This window comes from Labeo rohita, chromosome 3 (genome assembly GCF_022985175.1).
Source record: "Labeo rohita strain BAU-BD-2019 chromosome 3, IGBB_LRoh.1.0, whole genome shotgun sequence".
NCBI classification, from domain to species: domain Eukaryota; kingdom Metazoa; phylum Chordata; class Actinopteri; order Cypriniformes; family Cyprinidae; genus Labeo; species Labeo rohita.
In genome coordinates, this window is record NC_066871.1 from 39,796,823 (window position 1) to 39,817,300 (window position 20,478).

The 20,478-nt window shown below is 35.6% G+C and overlaps 1 protein-coding gene and 2 long non-coding RNA genes across 3 annotated transcripts; 1 reads left to right on the forward strand and 2 right to left on the reverse strand.

Annotated features, from left to right (window-relative positions):
* Window positions 1-13: 13 nt before the first annotated feature.
* Window positions 14-19,525, forward strand: LOC127162743 (interferon-induced very large GTPase 1). Its single transcript, XM_051105604.1, has 7 exons — window positions 14-49; window positions 139-156; window positions 2,917-3,043; window positions 3,183-3,232; window positions 11,552-12,587; window positions 14,115-14,161; window positions 14,767-19,525. Exons 3-7 carry the CDS (start codon window positions 2,938-2,940, stop codon window positions 19,516-19,518), a joined length of 5,991 nt encoding a protein of 1,996 aa, XP_050961561.1. The 5' UTR covers window positions 14-49; window positions 139-156; window positions 2,917-2,937; the 3' UTR covers window positions 19,519-19,525.
* LOC127163434 (uncharacterized) lies at window positions 5,631-8,267 on the reverse strand. The gene is made up of 3 exons (XR_007827483.1): window positions 8,229-8,267; window positions 8,055-8,138; window positions 5,631-5,973 (listed from the first exon to the last, which is right to left on the reverse strand). It is a non-coding gene; the product is annotated as an uncharacterized LOC127163434 (long non-coding RNA).
* Window positions 8,264-10,080, reverse strand: LOC127163431 (uncharacterized). Its single transcript, XR_007827480.1, has 4 exons — window positions 9,920-10,080; window positions 9,045-9,077; window positions 8,673-8,879; window positions 8,264-8,354 (listed from the first exon to the last, which is right to left on the reverse strand). It is a non-coding gene; the product is annotated as an uncharacterized LOC127163431 (long non-coding RNA).
* Window positions 19,526-20,478: the final 953 nt, after the last annotated feature.

The window sequence follows — 20,478 nt, forward strand, 5'->3', positions numbered from 1 at the left end:
CATCTAGCAGAAGACTTCAGCTTGCTGTTTGGAATCCCGATTCCCTCAGGTTTGACTTTTATTATTCATTTAGCAGACGCAACATATTTTGGGAACCTTGGATTGATTGATTGATTTGTGTGTTTGTTTGTTCGCCAGAACACTCCCAGGAGAGAGGTAAGAGATTATTTATCGTTAGTCGGAATGTATGTTTTAGTTTGTGCATAATCGCGCAGGTTATAGGTGAATTAGAGACATTTTAAGCTTAAGGTACTTTAAAGTATTAAGATAATGGAGGACCAAACATGACTATATACACCAATATTGATAATGCATACTAGATCAGAATCTGAGCTCAACACGCTAAAGTGCACGTTAATCATTTTTCTCCCATACACTGTAAAAACAATTTGTTGAGTCAACTTAAAATAATTTGTAACCTGGCTACCTTAAAATTTTAAGTTCAGTCAACTCAAAAAAAGTTTATTCAACTTGAAATGTTGAAATTATACTAAGTGACAACTTAGATATTTGAGATTAATCAACTTAAAATTTTAAGGCAGCTGGGTTACTTACCCATCTGTTAAGTTTAGCAAACACAAATATCTAAGTTGTTACTTAGTACAACTTAAAATTTCAAGTTGAATAAACTTATTTTAGTAGACTGAACTTAAAATTTTAAGGCAGCAGGGAAACAAATAATTTTAAGATGACTAAACAAATTGTGTTTTTTTTTTTTTTTTACAGTGTAGAAGCCGTTTTAAAAAAAAACCCTGTACAAACGAAAGTGAAAGTGAAGACAGTATCTGCAGTGTATTTTTAATACTCCACCCCGATATACTTCTTAATACCCGTTCAAGAGATGTAACTAAACTGCACAAAATTACACAGCAAGGAATGTAAACTGCATGCGGATCATAACAGCGAAGAACTTTATTCGTTGGTCAGAATATTTGTTAATTGTGCGTAATTGCGCAGGTTATAGGCGAATTAGAGACATTCTAAAAAGCTTAAGGGTTAATACATTAAGATATTGGAGGCAATGGCCTGTAATTTAGTAGGGAGCCTAGGGACATGATGACCCTACCAATATCCAGCGACTACTAAATTGTCCCTAGCCATAATTTTAATCACACAATTAAATATATGCTACAATTTCGCATCTTCAATAGGTCTGACAACTTATATTAAGTTAAAGTTAATATTCTAGAAAACTGCGCACATTCAAGGACGCACATGTGATACATTGGCGGAATAAGAACATATGTGTTAAGTGTTTAAAACACTTGCACAGTTCAGTTGAATGATAAAAATGTCAATGTCAAAATCAAACCTATGCCCTTGATTGGAAGACCAAATTCATAAGCTATAGACTTTGATGTTGTGCACCACAGATATAGTTGAGCCCAGAATAGAATCTGAAAGCATTTATAGTGAAACAGAAACCAAAAAACAGAGAACTGCTGAAGAACCAAAATTGTTTTATGTGTGTATGCCATGCAGCAAACATCGAATAGAATCTGAAAGCCCTGAATAGAATCTGAAAGCATTTATAGTGAAACAGAAACCAAAAAACAGAGAACTGCTGAAGAACCAAAATTGTTTTATCTGTGTATGCCATGCAGCAAACATCGAATAGAATCTGAAAGCCCAGAATAGAATCTGAAAGCAAGGAGCTACTGTAAATTGCGCATTAATCATTTTCCTCTCATACAAAGTCGTTATATGCCATGGCAATAACAACGCAGTGAATCATTTCAACGAAAGTGAAAGACAGCGACGTGCAGGGAGTTCCTTAGAGGCAGGGACGCGAATGTAAAAAAGGGACATGTATCACTATAATCATAACTTTGATGTCAAAGACGCATCAATTAAATTTAAGTGATTAAGTGATTATTTAAGTGATTAAGTAAAATTAAAGTGATTTTATAGTGTCTACTGTAATGTTTCAAATAACTTTAAAATAAAAATAAAAGGACAAAATATGGGTGAAATAATGTTCCAAACTGTAAAACTGTCATTCAGTGCAAAACTGTACCTAGTCTGGACTAAATATTTTTGTATTCTTGGCATGTTCAAATCAGTAAGGTTTGGCACCTCTATATATAAAGGACTATGTCTTACTGTTTTTCTTAACGTTTTTCTGTTTTTCACCATGACGACTGTGTGCTGCAGCAAAGTTTTGTTTTTAAATGTTTGATCATTTCACCTTTTCATATGGTAAAGTTACAAAAATAAATCTTTCAGTCAAATGCTAAAAACACTATTATTGTTAGATCTTTTGAAAATATTGATTAACTTTACTGGTCAAGCACTGTTTGATGCAGGTGGCCAGTTGATAGCCTGTAATATAAGCTGAAGTAGAAGGGTCGTCAGGGTAATCTTTTTGTCGTTCAGATTGGGCAGCACTCTTAGCAAGGCAACAGTTCCCCTTCTAGGGAACTTAATGCTGCGCCTCCCTCCATTGGGGAACGCAGCCTCAATGTGTCCCCTAGAGGGAGACGAAGCGTCTCGGGGAATTATGGTTACATGGGTAACCCGAGGTGTTCCCCTTCTAGGGAACTTAATGCTGCGTCTCCCTCTAGGGGACACATTGAGGCTGCGTTCCCCAATGTGTCCCCTAGAGGGAGACACAGCGTTGAGTTCCCTTTCAGGGAACCATGGTTGCATGCGTAACCCGAGACTTCATGCATCACTGCTCCGAGACTTCCTGAGCAATCCAAGTGCAGCCTGTTGTCATATAATTGTCAAAATAATAGCTTACCATAGTCATTCCTCGCTAAATCACAAGTTTAAGAGGCCTTTGAGAAGATTCTCCACACAAAATACCCATCCTGATCATTTATGTTGTCAGACAGAAAGCATTCTTTAATATAGCTGCAAAAATAAAAAAGTTGTTGTTTTCCTGATTAATCTGGAAAATAATCAATCTGTTAGCTGCAGCTTGACTCTGATGCTATGGGATGTGTGAACTGCACTTGTCGAAAAAAGGTGGATAAGAAGAGCTGTGACCCAGACAATGAGCAAAGTACCGATGTGACTGTGAGAAGATCATCATATAATGGTAATTTAATTTCAATCAACAAATGTAAGGACAGTCATTTAAATTTGGAATACATAACTTTTACATAAGAGTAAGCATATTTTAAGCTTTCTTTTCTTTTTTCTGTTGAAATAAGTTCCCATTCCTTTAAATGTTGCAGGTGCAGGAGCAGACACAGCATCGACAAACGCTGCAGCGGGAGAAGTCCTGGTAAGTCGCCATACCAGCAAAAAATGAAAATAAATAAAAAATAAATAAATAAATAAATAAATAAATAAATAAATAAATAAATAAATAAAATAAAAAGGCATAATTAAAATTAACAGCACGGGAGTTCGCCACCCCTGAACTAGCTAGCTGATTTTATTGGAGTTATATCAGTTTATTCAAGAAATTTATTCACATTTATTCACTGAACTAGCACATGCTGGGTTTACATTTTTATGGTTGACATTCCATAGGCAATGGTTTTTATACTGTACAAACCGAAATTTCTATCGCCCTACACCTAAACCTAGCCCTCACAGGAGACTGTGCACACTTTTACTTTCTCAAAAAAACTCAATCTGCATGATTTATAAGCCTGTTTCCTCATGGGGACCTCACAAATGTCCCCACAAGGTCAAAATTTGCTGGTATTACTATCCTTGTGGGGACATTTGGTCCCCATAACGTGATAAATACCAGGTGCACACACACACACACACACACACACACACACACACAATTCTCCTGTTTACAGGGGAGGAGCAAACAAAAAAGCGTGCACAGGAGCCTTCTAAACCATTTCTCTTTGTGCTCTGTGGGCTGTTTTTATTGCTGTCTGGTAAGTTACTCAAAAAAGCATTCCACTACAAATTACATCTTTAAAATTGTAATTTAATTACATTACTGATTACTGCATAAAAAATAATCAGATTACTAATTACTTTACTTTCAAGTTACTTTCAAATTGACTTTACTTTTCAAGTTATCAAAACTAAAAATACAGAACAAAGAGAAACTCATAGTTATTTCATTAATTTAATATTGACTGAGAAATTACAGAAATGTTATGTATTCCTATCAACACAACTTTTTTTTTTTTTTGATTTTGTAAAATAAAGAAAAATACAGTGTGCTTTCTGCATTCTCAGTCTCCGTGAATCTTGCTGAAACGAGTTACTAAAATGAACGAAAATGGCATGAGAAATACAGTATAAAGAAAGCTTTAAGTGACTATTATTAAACGAAGTAAGTCATGTCATCTCGAAAACAAATATTCTCCGATAAAATAACCCATAAATGAAACCAATGCGAGTCTGAGCTCACCTATAATGTGATCACGCCCACGCATATCGCAAGCTGTAAGATAATCATCCAAGCGAAATCAAGCTTGAGACGCGCGAACGAAGTCCACATCACCTCCGGAAAAAAAGATTTACGTTTATCTCAGCTACTTTTCGTTTTTGGAAGAAGATGCGCTGTGGGGAATAAGCCCTGATATACGTTTCATATGCACGCCAAGGTCAATTTCTGCGTATATAAATGGCCTATTATGCAACATAAACAGAAAATCGTGATAGGAACCTTCATGAGATCGGGTTAGCCTATAACAATTAATTTGTATTTTACAAATGGAAATACAACGAATTCATAACAATGATTTACATTCAAACTTCCCATAAAAGTTAAAGTGAAAAGTTCTTTAAAAGCATCTGGAATGCAATAAATTAACTGCTCTAAATGTTAATAAATTAAAGTGTTGACGTTTTTTCAAGTACGCTGTTTTTAAAACATTTGTTGCATGGATTTAAAAAAAGAATAATAATTCTGCTACACACATCAGACAAAATTGTGTAAATCCAGCAAACCCTTTAAATTTTACGATAGTCTATTCAGAACAGAGCAACATAAAAATCAGAAAATATAAGCAGCTATACAATTATATGAAAAAGTTGCCCTCGGAAGAAATCTTGCAGGCGCTTCTGATGATAGGCAGCCTTTCATTGATCTATGTTGTATAGGACTAATCGGCATTAGCTCGCATTCTCCGGTGATTTATTAAAGATTTTTTGACACTGCATTTGAAATTTAAGTAACGTAATTTTATTGACATTAGTAAATGTAATTACATGGTGTCAGTGTTGGAAAAAAATTTGATTACAGTAGCGCATTCCCAGCTGCCATTTTAACGTGGAATCAGTTGCCAAAAATCAATTTGATTACATTTTGTTTAGATTTTGCAAATCGAATCAACGTTGAAATAGCAACGTCATTCCAACGTCACGTTTGTCAACATAGGTGAATTTGCCAACATTGAATCAATATTGATTTTAGTTTAGATTTTGCAAATCCAATCAACGTTAAAATTTCAACGTTAAGCATTTACTAATCTTACTTAAGATTTAATAGTAAGATTACTTTATTAATTCTATTAACTAATAGTGTTATTTTGTGTTGTGCAAACATCTTAAATGCTGTTATTCTCAACATGGATTTAATCTGCCATTTTAAGCTATGGGAACTTAAAATATTTTGTGCAATCGGTTTCCACATTTTCTTTAAGTAAACTGAACGTATTTTTATTCGCTCAACCAGCATGAAATGAACTTAACACAAGTTTGAAATTCTCAACAGTTTATTTTTGTAAAAAACTTTAAGAATATCACAATAATAAAAATTAGCTTTTAAAACATCTGTGTTCTTATAATACTCTTTACAGACTTCTTGACTAAACAACACTTTGTTGTCATAACATTATCTGGACCCACTGGAACACTGTTAAACAATAGAGCATTTTCAGAATGGCATGCAAACAGAACAGCAAAAATAAAATACAGGCCTTTCAAACCCATCCATGACAATTCTTCCCTCCATGATTGCCTTTATTGCATCCACAATGAGGGCATGTCCTCTGGTAGAACTGTGAGCAGGTCTACAACTGCTTGACTGAAGTCTGCATCCACATCCTAAGTAGAGAAATAAAATAGGTACAGTGTAAATTTCTCCATTTCAATACTGGAAATGTTCTAAAAGCATACATTGACAAGGAACTTTTAATGCTTTTAATTTATAAGCAAATTGATTCATATTGATGACCAGAGTGAGTGTACAATGATCTGTGCAAACATCAAGCACAAGGAAATGTAATTAAGCTTTAAATTATGATCACCAAAGAAAGATGACAAGATTTATAGTGTGATAGTGACATTTCACAATACATGATTTCAATCAGAGCAAAAGTGTAAATTATCATTTGTGTCAACTATTACTGCATGCCTTGTCTTGGAAGTCTTGGAATATTACAAGTTCCATGAACTACATTTTTTGTACATTGTTTTCAACATTATAGATTTACAGAACTTTTTTTTTTTTTTTTTTTTTTTTTACAACATGCTAAGAATGCTAAGAGCATTTTCTCTCTTGTTATGGAGTGATGGATCACACCCATCATTTACATGATTTTATCTTAAAGGGTTTGTTCACCCAAAAATTAAAATTAGCCCATGGTTTACTCGCCCTCAAGGCATCCTAGGTGTGTATGACTTCATTCTTTCAGACCAATCCAATCAGAGTAACATTAAAAAAAATGTCCTGGCTCTTCCACGCTTTCCATGGCAATGGGCGGGTGTTTCTGTTCAACAGTTCAAAAGGAGTGCAAGAAAGTGCATCCATCCATAATAAAATGTGCCTCACACATGAATAAAGGCCTTCTGTAGTGGATCGATGCATTTTTTTAAGAAAAAATATACACATTTAAAACGTTATAAACACTTTTCTCTCACTTCCACTAACTGTCATACGTGCAAGCCTTTCCAGGTGGATGTTGTAGGACGTTTGTGTGCATGCGCTGGTGTAAATATGCTAGTCGAAATGTAAGTTTCGACTAGCAAAGAAAAGTTTGTTTACAGGAGCAAAGGAAGCAAAGTTTCCTTACTTTAGCAAAAGAAAACCAGTTTGCTCTTGGTTTATATTGAAATCCTCCGACATTCTTCTTTATGGATCTTTGTTTTGTACTTCTAATTCGTTACTGGTGTTTCATTTCGCTCTGTCCTGTGCTTCCATGTTTGTCACTAATCACCGGCGCATACGCACACGCACATCCTACATCAGCTGCCCGGGATGGCTTCTGCCTATGACAGTTAGCGGAAGTGAGAGAAAAGTGTATGGTTTTAAATATGGACATTTTTCGTACAAAATCATATATTCGCTACAGAAGGCCTGTATTCACCTCTCGGAGCTGTGTGAGGCATGTTTTATTATGGATGGACGCATTTTACTGCACTTCATTAAACTGTTGAACAGAAACAGCCACCCACTGACATTATAAAGCTTGGAAGAGCCAGGATATTTTTTAATATAACTCTGATTGTATTGGTCTGAAAGAAGAAAGTCATACAATAGGGCTGTACGATAAATTGCATGCGATTGTCATGCACATCTTGTCAGTAAAGACGGTTATGTGATTAGTAGTAAATCTCCATCACGTGCATTCAGATAGAGCGAAATTTAATACACAGAGCCTTAGTTCGCTGACGAGCTACACAATATCATGTTCATACTCGCAGATGAATCGCATTCGATTATGAACGCGATATTGCGTAGCTTGTCAGTGAACTAAGGCTCTGTGTATTAAATTCCGCTCCATCTGAATGCATGTGATGGAGATTTACTTCTAATCACAGAACCATCTTTACTGTCGAGATGCGCATGACAATCACATGTGATTTATCGTGCAGCCCTAATATACACCTAGGATGCCTTGAGAGTGAGTAAATCATGGGCTAATTTCCATTTTTGTGTGAACTAGGCTCTTTATTTCAAAAGTTTATTTCAAAGTGTGTAAAGTCTGTAATGATGTTTGTGATCACTCAACACAATTTCGCGAAGTTAAAGCATTTACACCAATTTCAGTAATAAACTGTTTCACAAAAGACAAATATAGCATCTACTGCAAAACTAAAAAAAAAAATAATAATACACATAACCTGAACTATATTCATATTGAATAAAACAAAATGATGAGAGCAGAAAATCCAGTAATACTTACGAAACACATCCTGTAAAATTCCTCTGGGTCATTCTCCAGGATGACTGAAAGGCCCTGAAGTACTGCAGTGGAAACATCAGATGACTATGAAAAAATAGAGACAGGCTGAGGATAACAATCATAAGCAAATCATGATTTAAAGATGACAACTACAGCAACATGATAAAGAGATACCTTTTAATTAACTTGATGTGAAATTTAAAATCCTTTTTTTTTCTAGAAAATGTCAAAAGTGCAGAGTCTGTGTCCAGTGCTGCGCAGAACTCAGATCCGAGATATGCGACTGAATCCTGCAAAGATCTAAGAACAAACATTGAGTGGCTATTAACATTTTGAAGGACACAATCCATAAACACACTTTTTGAAAAGGAATAGGGTTTTGAAAATTTTGGAAAAGGAAAAAAAACAGGTTTTGATGAGGAAAATAAATCTTTCAGTGAAAAGTCATCAAGGGTATTAAATACACATTTGTATTAAATTTACAGTCTTTGAAAGGACACTGACATTTATTGTTACTTGTCAAACGAGTATGCAAACTGAATAAAATCTGACACATCATCTGGCTCAGTTAAAGAAAAAGTTCACTCAAAAATAAAAATTAGCTATTAATTTACTCACCCTTACGCCACCCAAGATGTTCATGAGTATTTTTCTTCAGCAGAACAGCAAAGAAGATTTTTAGCTGAAAATGTGGCCTTTGGTGATTGATACAATTTAAGTCAGAGACTGTCCATTTTTGGAGGGAAAAAACATATCAAGGAGCACAAAATTAATACCGGTTGCTCCTGATGATATATTGAGGTTTTATCAAGCAAGATGATCGATCTGTGGAAGAAAATGAAATAAATGCTTTTAAGTCTCATTTACTGCATTCATCTTACATTTATCTAAGTAGATCCTCTCTGCAAAGTAAACACAAATGTAAAGAATGTCTGTTATGTCACAAACATAGCACTTGTAACAAACATAAACTAAAGCATCTGAACTTACATTTCCACTGGACAGCAGTCATCAACTGGTATTCTAAAATAATAAAAAAGTGTTATCCATTAATCAAAAATCAGTGAACACTGAAAAAACAAAACCAAATGTATAGAGTGTTTTTTTTTTTATGTGATGTAAATGGAAACATCTGGTATTTTAAAACTAAGATCGTTAACTTACATTTAAATAAGTTTCAATGTTATATATACTCTGCTTGAGGAGGTAGGGGGTGATGGGTCTGCTAAAGACTCGTTGACAATCTCAGAATGCGTGTTGTTTGTTACTGCCTGCACATTACCGTAATTATCATACTAAGCACGCATACTATTTTCGTCGCAACCAGGTATTTCTAACAAATAATGCTACGGCTTGACTACAGTTTAGCACTCATAGTTGCTTTCAAAATCGCCGTGTCAAGTTAAAAAGAGTTATTTTAAAAGAACCCGTCTGAAGATGTAGCGTTCTTTTCCATCCGTTTGTACACTGACCGGATTGCGCGCTCTCTAGCTCTCTCATGGTTTGAAGTGTTTTGTTTACTTCTCACTGAATTTTGAATTCTGCAAAACGTCACATGAAACAACCGTCGTTCAAATTACTCCTATTCTCGTAACTTATCACTAGCACGAATGGATAACATAGTAATTAATAGACAACCAGCAGCTAATTTTACAGATATGAAGCGGACATTAAGTTAACTGGTTTGAACAGAAATCGCTTCAAATAATGTGCAGGGTCAACCGTGTTTGAGTTCTTTGAATGGGCTAAGATGTTCCACAAAACAGCATGCAACAAAGTGCATAAAATCTAACCATCATAAGGACTAACAAGCAAAAAAAAAAAAAAAAAAAACAGAAAATGAGACTTAAATTAAAAGCTTTTACCTTGATTTTACCGAAATAGATCCTCTGCAAACACGTTGAATCCTCAGCCGTTGTGCTTCTGCGACGTGGGGGAGGGGCAATTGTCGCCCAGGGCGCATGCGTAACAGCATGTCTTGGACATTTTGAGTAATTTTACTTAAATTTCATTAGTTATGGGAAATATCTGTTCTAATATTTCAGCAACAATGAAAAAAATTTAGTAAACTCAACATTTTGGTTAAAATAGAGTAAACTTACTAGTGTTTTTACAGCAAGGAAATATTTGTGTTCTAATATTTCAGGTATAAAATTATAAATGCATTGATGTAAATGGACCTGCTCTGTGACATTGTATAAATTTATTAAAATAACAAAACACAATTACAAGATTTTTAATGCAACACTTCATTTAATAATTTTTAAATGGGCTTGCATTTATTATTTATCATATGTTTTATTACTTTCTGTTGCAAGCATGAAGTACAATTTCAAAATTTAACTAAAATACTAACAAGTTGTTTAATAATGTACTTTAAAAGTTACTAATGCATTTTTGTTACATTTCAGCACACAGTTAAAAATAACAAAAATATATTTAAATAAAGTATGCAAATAAATACACTTTTTCAAAACAAACAAAACTACATTTCAAGTATATTTTTTGAGAAAATATATTTTTTTTTAAAATATACTAAATTACAATTATTTTAAAGTGTGTTAAAAGTTGTATTGTGAAAATAGGTAAAAGCATGGTGGTAATACACTTTTTATATATTTAAAGTTAGTACAATTTTTGGTTAGTATATTTGCAATGTACTATTGAAACAGGAAATATATTACAAATACAATAAAGTATACTTTTTTTCACTAGGGATATTTCAACAAAATGTTTAAAAGTCATGGTTGTAAAAATAATGTTGATTTGACGTTTTTCTAAAACATTTATTTTTATTTCTAGTGTTGAATGCATTTTAGTTCATTTACAGGACATTTCTGTACTATTTGGTATTCAGCGTTGTTTTGACGTTGATGAATGTTTTTGCATAAACTTATCATTATTTCACCCACATCTGTTCACACAGATCCACAAAAACTACTAAAAATACTTTAGTTTGAACACACATGCAGATGACATCACAGTTTTCATATATTTGCATTTTCATACCTTGCACATTCATTCCATTAAGGGTGTTTATCTCTCTCAAAAGCAAACTGTTTTATTAGTTAATGGTAAGCCAAAGTCAAACACAGTGTTTAACAGGTGTTTAATAGGCCTGTAATTGAAATGATGCAGTATCCTTGTATTGATATGATGGGCTGACAAATCAAATGTTTCACCTTTCCCTCATTTTTGGGAACACATTTTAGGATACTAGAGACTGATCAGTAGGTTCAATATGGTTAGGGTTAGGTTTCTCAAGACCATTTTTCACCAGCCCATTCAGTCCTGATGGTTAATGGTAAAAGAACTTAGCTTGCTGTCCTCAATGGAGGCTCGAACTCAAGGCTCAGCTTGAGCTTCGACTTTAACCCCCAAAGTGACACCAAACAAAACATTTATATTTCATTTTTGTGAAATGAGAAACTGTTATTTACTTAATATTTGTTTTCATATGTAGTTAGTAACTTACACTAGCATCATCATTTTCACAGCCAGAAGAATCTCCGAAGACAAAGGAAGATCATGCAGACAAACCACTGCAGACAAAACAAACTCTGCAAAAAGACAAATCTCCAAAGACAGAGAAATGTTTGCAAACAGACAAATCTCAACAGCCAGACAATTCTCTGGAGAAAGATGAATCTCTGCAATCAAATGAACTGCCACAAACAGAAGAATCTCCAAAGACAATTGAAGATCATGTAGACAAACCACTGAAGACAAAACAAACTCTGCAAAAAGACGAATCTCTGAAGACAGAGGAAGATCATGTAGACAAACCACTGCAGACAAAACAAACTCTGCAAAAAGATGAATCTCCAAAGACAGAGAAATGTTTGCAAACAGACAAATCTCAACAGCCAGACAAATCTCTAGAGACAGATGAGCCTCTGCAGACACAAAAATCTCCAAAGACAGATAAACATCATGTAGACAAACCACTGCAGACAAAACAAACTCTGCAAAAAGATGAATCTCTGCAAACAAATGAACCGCCACAAACAGAAGAATTTCCAAAGACAGAGGAAGATCATGTAGACAAACCACTGCAGATGAAACTAACTCTGCAAAAAGATGAATTTCCAAAGACAGAGAAATGTTTGCAAACAGACAAATGTCAACAGCCAGACAAATCTCTGGAGACAGATGAGCCTCTGCAGACAGACAAATCTCCAAAGACAGAGGAAGATCATGTAGACAAACCACTGCAGACAAAACAAACTCAGCAAAAAGATGAATCTCTGCAAACAAATGAACTGCCACAAACAGAAGAATCTCCAAAGACTGATGAACTTTTACAAACAGATCAATCTTCACAGATGAAAGAATCTCAGAAGAGAGATAGACCTCTCCAAAACGATGAATCTCTAAAGACAGAGGAATGTTTACAGACAGACAAATCTGAACAGCCAAGCAAATCTCTGGAGACAGATGAACCTCCACAAACAAAAGGATCTCCAAAGACAGATGAACTTCTGCAGAGGAGAGAAGAATCTCCAAAGACAGGTGAATCTCCTCTAATACCAGGTAAATATAATTTGAGTTTATAACATTAGATTTACAGGACTCTAGACTTTTTCCACCCACTGGTCACTCTTTTGCAACTAACTTTCTCACTTGGTCGCATTAGCACATAATTTGGTCGCAATTTTTATTTATTTATGTTTTTTTTACAACATGATGGGATTAATCAATGCACTGTGGAATAAAAATAATGCCATATGTCTTGGAAACAAAAACGCATGTTCCATAGCACTAACTGAATAAATAATGCATTGCATTATCAGTGCTTGCATTTTAATGCCTTGTATTTCCAGGGCTTGCATTTTTAGTTAATAAAATTTAACATAGTTGTTTATTTAAGATCTGAATATTTCAATTCAAAATATTTCACACGCATTTTCGTAATTGGAAATTCAATAATTCAAATTTACCTTCCAGAATTCACTTCCAAAATATTCAGTCTGTTTCAAAATATGATGTATAATATTCAACAGGCAAATTTCGGTTTGTTAGGCTGTTGAAGAAGGCCAAAGTGACCAGTAGAGTCGTAAAATAAAATAGGTCCTGTCCCACCTACATACAATCGTTCTGATGCCCATGCCTGACAGTAAACTGATGCCTCGTTCTATTTATGACTTACTGACACCAAGTTATGTGATTTTCAACGGTCGCTTTGTTGCATCCAGTGTGTACAGCCAAAAGCTGTTGGTTTATTTGTTTATTTATTTATTAGTAGAAGTTGAATGAATGGCCAGTAACTTTAAAAATGTAGTAGCCAAATTGGCTGGTGAGTGAAAATGTTAAATCCAAACTCTGGTGATGTCAGTCATCTTTTGTGGAGGTGGTGCTTATCTATTAACTATTACATCATGGAGTAGAACATTTCAAAAGGTGTTATTCTGGCAGACTGCCTTCAATATAAGCTGTCTTTAGACTAACAACAAAGTTCTGAAACTTACAGGATGTTTTTATAGTACAGTGACCTCTTAAACGTCAAAAGATCAAGGGAATTTTGGTTTCTCAGTTCATGACCCTTAAAATATATTCAAACAGAAAACATAAATAGTAAAAATATTTCAAAATTTGACAGTTTTTGCTGTTCATGGGTCGCATCAATTTAAAAAGTAAAAAAATAGGGTCACTCTTAAAGTTTGAAAACCATTGGTCTAACAGATACGTTGCCCCCCAAATAAATAAAACTTACTGGGTGGGCACCAGTGGCCAGTTGCATAAAAGTTTAGACTAAACTTAAAAGTTAGTCATCTTTTTCTTTAAGACTGATCTTTTTTGTTTGTTTGTTTGTTTGTTTTTTAAATTCAGTTACATAAAAACTCAAAAATGAGGTGACGCTATTGCTAGCATCCGTGCACACATGTAAGTTATCAAAGTGCATAATCAGGTGCATAGCCTTCTAATTCTGCCTTTTATGTTCCACAAATGAAAGTAAATATCACAGGTTAGAAACAAGGGTGGCTAAATTACTTTTAGTTGAACCCTAAACTCTTCAGTGATAATATTTTACAAACTGCTGTTTTCTCTTGTGTGAAACAGAAAACAGCCTCCGTGAGCAGTTGACTGAAGCATTGGACAGTATAAAGGTAAACATTTACAAAAAATCTTTAGAGAAGTGTTAGACTTGTTTTACATGAATGCAGTTTTCTCCCATGCTTTGTGCCACTGCATGTAGAGATCACAGATGCTGTAGAAGTTCTGTGAAGTCTTGTGCATATGTATGTAAAAGAAGAAGAAAAAAAGTAATAAAACAAACTTCATTGATACATAGTGGGCTTCAGTTGGCAAAAGCAAGTTTGTGATTGATCAAATAATGTGAAATCTGATGATCAAATATTAATTGATCCATCACAAGCTTATATGATTGTAAAACAACTGAAGGTCTAATGAAGGGGAAGGGGGCATGACAAGTCTGTGTTTCCCCCTCCTATATGCTGAGCTGAAAAGAAATGGACAGATCTGATAGGACAGCACCTAATGTTTTGATTGTCATTTTAATAGTACTAGGTGAACAATAAACTTGGTTTAATAGAATGTATTTTAACATAAAACATGTTTAAAAGAACCACTGTTTAAAAGAACTCAAAAATCGTTGACAAAATCACATACCCTTTCTCATTATCAATACTGAATATGATTCCATGCAAATGAAACAGAATAAAATAAATCTATTATTGTGTCTATTAAACAGAGAGAGAATAAAGACCCTGGAGCAGCAGGAGTCAGTTCAGATGAAGACCTACAGCAGGAAAAGACTAAAAATTACAAAACAGAGCATCTATTTCACAGAATTAATCTTGAAAGAATCAACAAACTTAGAGCTGCAGATGTTCTTCAGATAACTGCACGTTCATTACAATCCCTTGAGTTTTGTGCTGAAAAGGAGCTGGCTCAGACGTTTATTCAAAAACTACTGATGATGAACTACAGAGTAAGATACATTAATAAGGCCAGTGAACATGATAAAACACAACAAAGAGAGACTGACACATCTGAAGACGTTGGTGATATATTCCAAGCAATATCTTTATCTAATAAAGGAACAAGCCAATCTGAGCGAATCCACCCAATGGATGTTCAGATGGCCGTGTTTCATTGTGCTGATGGTTTCCTGAAGCAGCTAATGGTGACTAAACTATCCCAGTGTCAGTACGCTCTGCCTCTGCTTATTCCTGATCCATTCACACGACAGATTGAGTTTCCTCTCTGGACATTCAGACAAATCAACAAGAGCTGGAAGATGAGAAACACCAACAATGAAGTCATCAGTCAAATCCAGCCAATCTACAAGGCACAAACTCCAATGGTGTTTTTCTTCAGGTTTGGCTCTGTGTCTTCATCCAAGTCTCAGCTGATGAACAGTCTGATCAATGACAAACACAACACGTTCTTCCACAGGAACTGCCCAGGCAGCAGCAGAACCAGAGTCCTGATGGATGGAGTGGTGGAGATCGCCTGGTTCTGCCCCTCTGGGAAAAACACAGATAAATTCACTGACTGTGTTTCTTTCTGTAATCTACACGGTGATGCAGGAGACCATGAGAAACAGCTGCAGATCCTCACTGAAATGGCCTCAGTCAATGTTGTTCTTCTAACACAATTGGACAGGAGTGACAGAAGTGCGGCAAAGATTCAAAACCTGTTCACAAACAAAAAGGCACTCATTTGTCTTTTTACTGAGGATGAATCTACTATAATAAAGATGAGAAAAGGGAAATTCAAAATCGGTTTGAAAGACAGAAATCAGTCAGATGTATCAGACGAACTTAGAAGAGCTATAAATGATTGTCTCTCAGAAACATCTTCTACTTTCAGACTTGAAGACATTAGACAAGACATCAGAATAGATGAGGAAGATGATGATGACTGCAGAAGAGGAAGAGAAGCAGCACAGCAGATGATGAGTTTACTGGAGAATAAACATCTGACAGAAATTAAAGAATCATTTATGCCCCATCAGGGGAAACTGTGGCATCAGTGGAGTCAGAAAAACAAAGACCTACATCGACCTCAAGGAGATGAGACAGAAATGGACATGAGTAGAAAAGAAACAGAAATGAAAAAAATTAGACAACAACAGCATGAATCTGACATCAGTGAGTTTATGAAGCTCTTTATTAAAGAAATGAGCTCACATGCTGCCAACAAGATGACATTTTTCCTCAAATGGCTCAGAATCCTTCTAGATGAACATACATCAGCTGACCTTTCTGCTCTTCATCACAAGTATAATAACAAATGGTCAGAAGTTGTAAAACTGAAAGAGAATCATGATGAATGTGAACAATTCAAAGCTAAACAAACAGAGCTTGAAAAAATATCTATGGATCTTCAAGCTGCAGCCTTTGGTTTGGAGCACATCATGAGGGAGATCGGTCAGATCTATGAATCATGTTCATCTGTGAAGAAGAACAAGAAAAACCTGCAGATTCACTTCTCTTCTCTCCCGAATCTTGCAGCAGAGATGATGATCTCTGGGTTTCCACTGGAGCTGATGGATGGAGATGCTGCTCATGTTCCTGTGATCTGGATCTCTGCTGTTCTAGATCAACTCATCCAGAAACTGGGAGACCAGAGAGTCTTTGTGCTGTCAGTTTTAGGGATTCAGAGCTCTGGGAAATCCACCATGCTGAATGCCATGTTTGGACTCCAGTTTGCCGTCAGTGCTGGCAGGTGCACCAGAGGAGCTTTCATGCAGCTGGTCAAAGTGTCAGACGAGATGAAAACACAGATGAACTTTGACTATATTCTGGTTGTTGATACTGAGGGTCTTCGTGCTCTAGAACTGGCTGGAAGATCAACAAGACATCATGACAATGAATTGGCCACATTTGTTGTAGGTCTTGGAAATCTGACCTTGATTAACATATTTGGAGAAAACCCATCTGAGATGCAGGACATTCTTCAGATTGTTGTTCAGGCCTTCATGAGGATGAACGAGGTCAGACTGAATCCCAGCTGTGTGTTTGTGCATCAGAACGTTTCAGACATCACAGCTGGAGAGAAAAACATGGAGGGAAGGAGACGACTTCAGAAGACACTGGATGAGATGACAAAACTCGCTGCTAAAGATGAAGTCTGTGATGCCCAATGTTTCAGTGATGTCATTTCATTTGATATACAGAAAGATGTGAAGTATTTTGCTCAGCTCTGGGAGGGCAGCCCACCAATGGCACCACCAAACCCAAACTACTGTGAGAACATTCAAGAACTGAAGGAATCTCTTCTTTCAAATGCTGCAAAATCACATGGAATGATGCTGAAACACCTACAAGATCGTATTAAAGATCTCTGGGAGGCTTTACTGAATGAACGATTCGTCTTCAGCTTCAGAAATTCTCTGGAGATTTCAACCTACAGGAAACTGGAGACCGAATACAGCAAGTGGTCCTGGACTCTTCGCCGTGCCATGATGGAAACTGAGAACAAAATGCACAATCAAATAGAAAATGAAGCAATTCATGAGGTTGAGGAAACTCAGATTCAAAGAGAACTGAAGAAGACAAGTGAAGAAGTCAAAAAATCAATGTGTGAATTTTTTGAGAAAGACAAAGATAAAGATATACTGATTCAGTGGAAAATGTCATTTGAGATCAGAATCAAAGAGCTTCAGGAAAACATTACAAGAGAAACTAAGAGGAAATTAAATGAGCTCCTTCAGCAGCGAGACCTGAAGAAAAAAATTGATGCTCAGAGAACAAATCATGAAAACACTCTCTTAGAAAAGAGCAAAGAACTTGCTTTAAAACTTAAAGACAAAGCAAATGATGAAGAAACACTGAAGAAAGAGTTTGATTCATTTTGGGAACAGAGTGTGAAGAAAATCATTACAGACACTCCTGCAATCAAACACATTGACATATTGAGAGATGTGAAACTCCTGCTCAGTGATGTCTATGAAAGCACTCCTGTAAATCACTGGAAGGAGAGCAAGGATATTTTCTCTGTGTCAAGTTATTCTGATTATGTACAGTTAAGGAAATCCAGTGGACTTGGAAGACATGTTACAAATATGTACATATCTGCTAAAGAGAAGTTGGGTTATGTTCTATCTCAAGAGGATGAAACCCAAATACGATCATTAGTAACAGATATTTTTCAGAAGACAGACAAAATGATTAAGTCATTTAACATTTCAAAGATGGGATACAATATCAGCTACATTCAACAACTCACAGGTTACATTAAGGCAAGAATAACACAACATGAGGAAGGACCAGTGAACTATGTATTTAAGAACGAATTCTTCATGGATTTGTTTCTTTCCATCTGTAAAAAAATTAACAAGACTATCACTGACCAACACAGACTGTTCAGAGATGCAAATGATCCTGTAATATATGTTGAGAAGAAGAGAGATGAGTACTATAGTATTTTCAGGAAATACTGTCATGGAGCAACATCAGCTGCCATTTTTGGTGAGATCATCTGTCAGAAACTCAAAGAGCCCATTGAGCAGAGTGTCTACAAGAAGACTGCCAGAGATTTAGCAGGTGAAATTAGAGCAAATTTTCCATCGGTGAGTGGAAACAGATCTAATCTGGAAAAACACATCTTGAAGACACTGGCAGAAGAGGAGGATTTTGACAAATACATGAACTACATTAATAATCCCAGAGATCACTTCAAGAGTTTCATCAGAGATGAAGTCAGAGAGTACACTGATAAGTTCAGTGTCAGTGTTTTACCCAAGATGAAGGAGAACATTGAACTCCTGCAGCAGAGGATTGTGAAAGCAGCACATGAATCTACTGAACATGTTCAAGTGAACAGTGGAGATGTTGGTTTGTGGTTGAAGAGTTTCACACAGCAGCTCTCAGATGAGCTGATCTTCTCTGAAAAAGACCTCAGTGGAGTCAAACATGATGATGTTGATGATTTCAGCCTCCTAAAAGATGTGATTAGAAAAGAACTTCCTGCCATAATTTCTGAGATCAGCAATAAATTCAACACAAAAACATTTGATGAAAAACTGGATGTCAAGTTCAGACCAGATGAGCTTCTGATTGATCACTTGTGTCAGTGCTGTTGGGTTCAGTGTCCATTCTGTACAGCTATCTGCACCAACACCATAGAAAACCATGATGGAGATCACAGTGTTCCCTTCCACAGAGTCAATGGAATTAATGGATGGCATTACAATCTAACAAGCAATCTCTGTGCAGATATTTGCACACATTTAGTAGCAAGTGGTAGAAACTTTCTTATATTTGATGGAGTGTTTCCATACAAAGAATACAGAAGAGCAAAAGGAGCTTATGCAGACTGGAGCATCACCCCTGACCAATCCGAGATGCCATACTGGAAGTGGTTTGTGTGCAGATTCAAGGAAGATCTGGAAAATCACTACAAGGGAAAATTTGAAGGAAGAGGTAAAATTCCAAATGAATGGAAAATGCTCAAAAAACAGGATGCTATTGATAGTTTGGATCAATACATTTAAAAATACACTAATAAATAGAGCAGGAAAAAAAGTCAAACAATAAAAGTATAAACATCATTCCTAAATGTGTTGACTGAATGTATTCCAGCATGTATACTTTCTTTCTTAACACTGATGTGAAGTGTTTCCATGTCACAAACTAATGAAAAGGGATGTGATTTTTGGTTATAAGTTCTGATTACTTTTTTGTTGTTGTTGTTATTGGGTGGGTGCTGATTAATTTGTTGGGTATTTAAAAATTGCTTGGTTATATGAGTGTCCGTTGCATTTACCAAGAACACTTTATTAGATTTTTTTTTCTTATATTCAAACCTTACAACACACACACAAACACATATTCACTCACATATCATTGCCCAACAAACAATGACGTAACTGTTAACAATAACATACACACACACACACACACACACACACACACACACACACACACAAAACAAACAAACATCTAAAAATCTAGTAGTTTCATCGTCTTTTCTTCAAAAACTTACTCATGGTTGAAATTGTCTTATAGACTGCACATTTCAAAATCTAACAGCATGGATTTGTATTGCAAGTTAAAAAATTTTAATAACAATCATCATCACTGGTTGTGTATAATTCAAAACAGACAATACAGGTTTTGACAAAAGCAAAAAAAAAAAAAAATAATAATAATAATAATAATAATTGGGTGGGGAGGCAGTTGCGGTGTTTCACAAAACCATAGGGTATAGCAGTGGCGTAAGGGGATAGAAAGGGAAAGTCGGGGGACTAATAATTAAACACAGTGTCATCAAAGCTGCACTGTAAACCCTGATAAGTTAACAGAACTCAACAGAACAGAAATTAAATTCAGTAGATAAGAATCCCTGATTTCAGCTGTGTTGCAGTTTGGAGAGGTTAGCCAAGCCCAGGCTCGGTTCTACAGGGGTTCAATCAAAAGCACCCTCACTTTAAGTTGTAATAATAGCATACTGG